The sequence below is a fragment of the Penaeus monodon genome, chromosome 33, assembly GCF_015228065.2.
Source record: "Penaeus monodon isolate SGIC_2016 chromosome 33, NSTDA_Pmon_1, whole genome shotgun sequence".
Taxonomy (NCBI): Eukaryota; Metazoa; Arthropoda; class Malacostraca; order Decapoda; family Penaeidae; genus Penaeus; species Penaeus monodon.
The window spans coordinates 3101153-3101804 of NC_051418.1; the positions used below are offsets into that span (position 1 = coordinate 3101153).

At 46.5% G+C, this 652-nt stretch overlaps 1 protein-coding gene across 1 annotated transcript in view; it reads right to left on the reverse strand.

The window, feature by feature from the left end:
- LOC119593948 (RNA 3'-terminal phosphate cyclase-like protein) overlaps positions 1 to 652 on the reverse strand; it is a 5184-nt gene that overhangs the window by 1014 nt on the left and 3518 nt on the right. Inside the window, 1 exon segment of the mRNA XM_037942971.1 lies at positions 313 to 568. Coding sequence (XP_037798899.1) covers positions 313 to 568 — 256 coding nt within the window.

Below are 652 nucleotides of genomic sequence, written 5' to 3' on the forward strand. Positions count from 1 at the left end.
AAACTGTAATAATAATCAAATTGCCTAAATACATGTTTTCACCCCATGCTGATAGGAATGGCTAAGGCCATCATGAGATATTTTAGCTTTGTGCCAGGCACAACTAAGTCATAACTTGCTCTTGTGCTGAAGCTCCCTGTGGCAAGCTGGCTAGCCTGGCTGTTGGCAGCAAATATCAAGCAGATTGCTCCTACAGTTCCTGGTAGAAGTGCTGGACATTTAATTTTCAGTCTGGAATCAGTGGGCTAAAACACAGCCTATCTACAATAGGTTAACCTTGCCAGCATCTAGTATTCCATTTCCCAGACTTACGTGTATGGAGTGAGAGGTCCACAGACAAACTTGGAGATATCCTTTGGTGCCAGTGCCATGAACAGGAGGACTAGGGGCTGTCCAAGTGTGTCTGTACATCCACCTCGGAATATTTCTTCCATGAGCCTCCATGCAGCCTCTTTTCCCACATCCTCGGGCAGTCTCGCCTCCAGCCCCTCCCCCTGGTGGTTTGACATGGCCTCAGCACAGTACATGGTGCCCATATTAGTTCTGGCTGTGCAGCAGAGGCCATACCCTGTTACATATGGGAGGGATAGAAAAAAATTTCTCATTTTTTATTTTGGAATAATCATGGGGAGGGATGCTTTTCCTCTCTCTG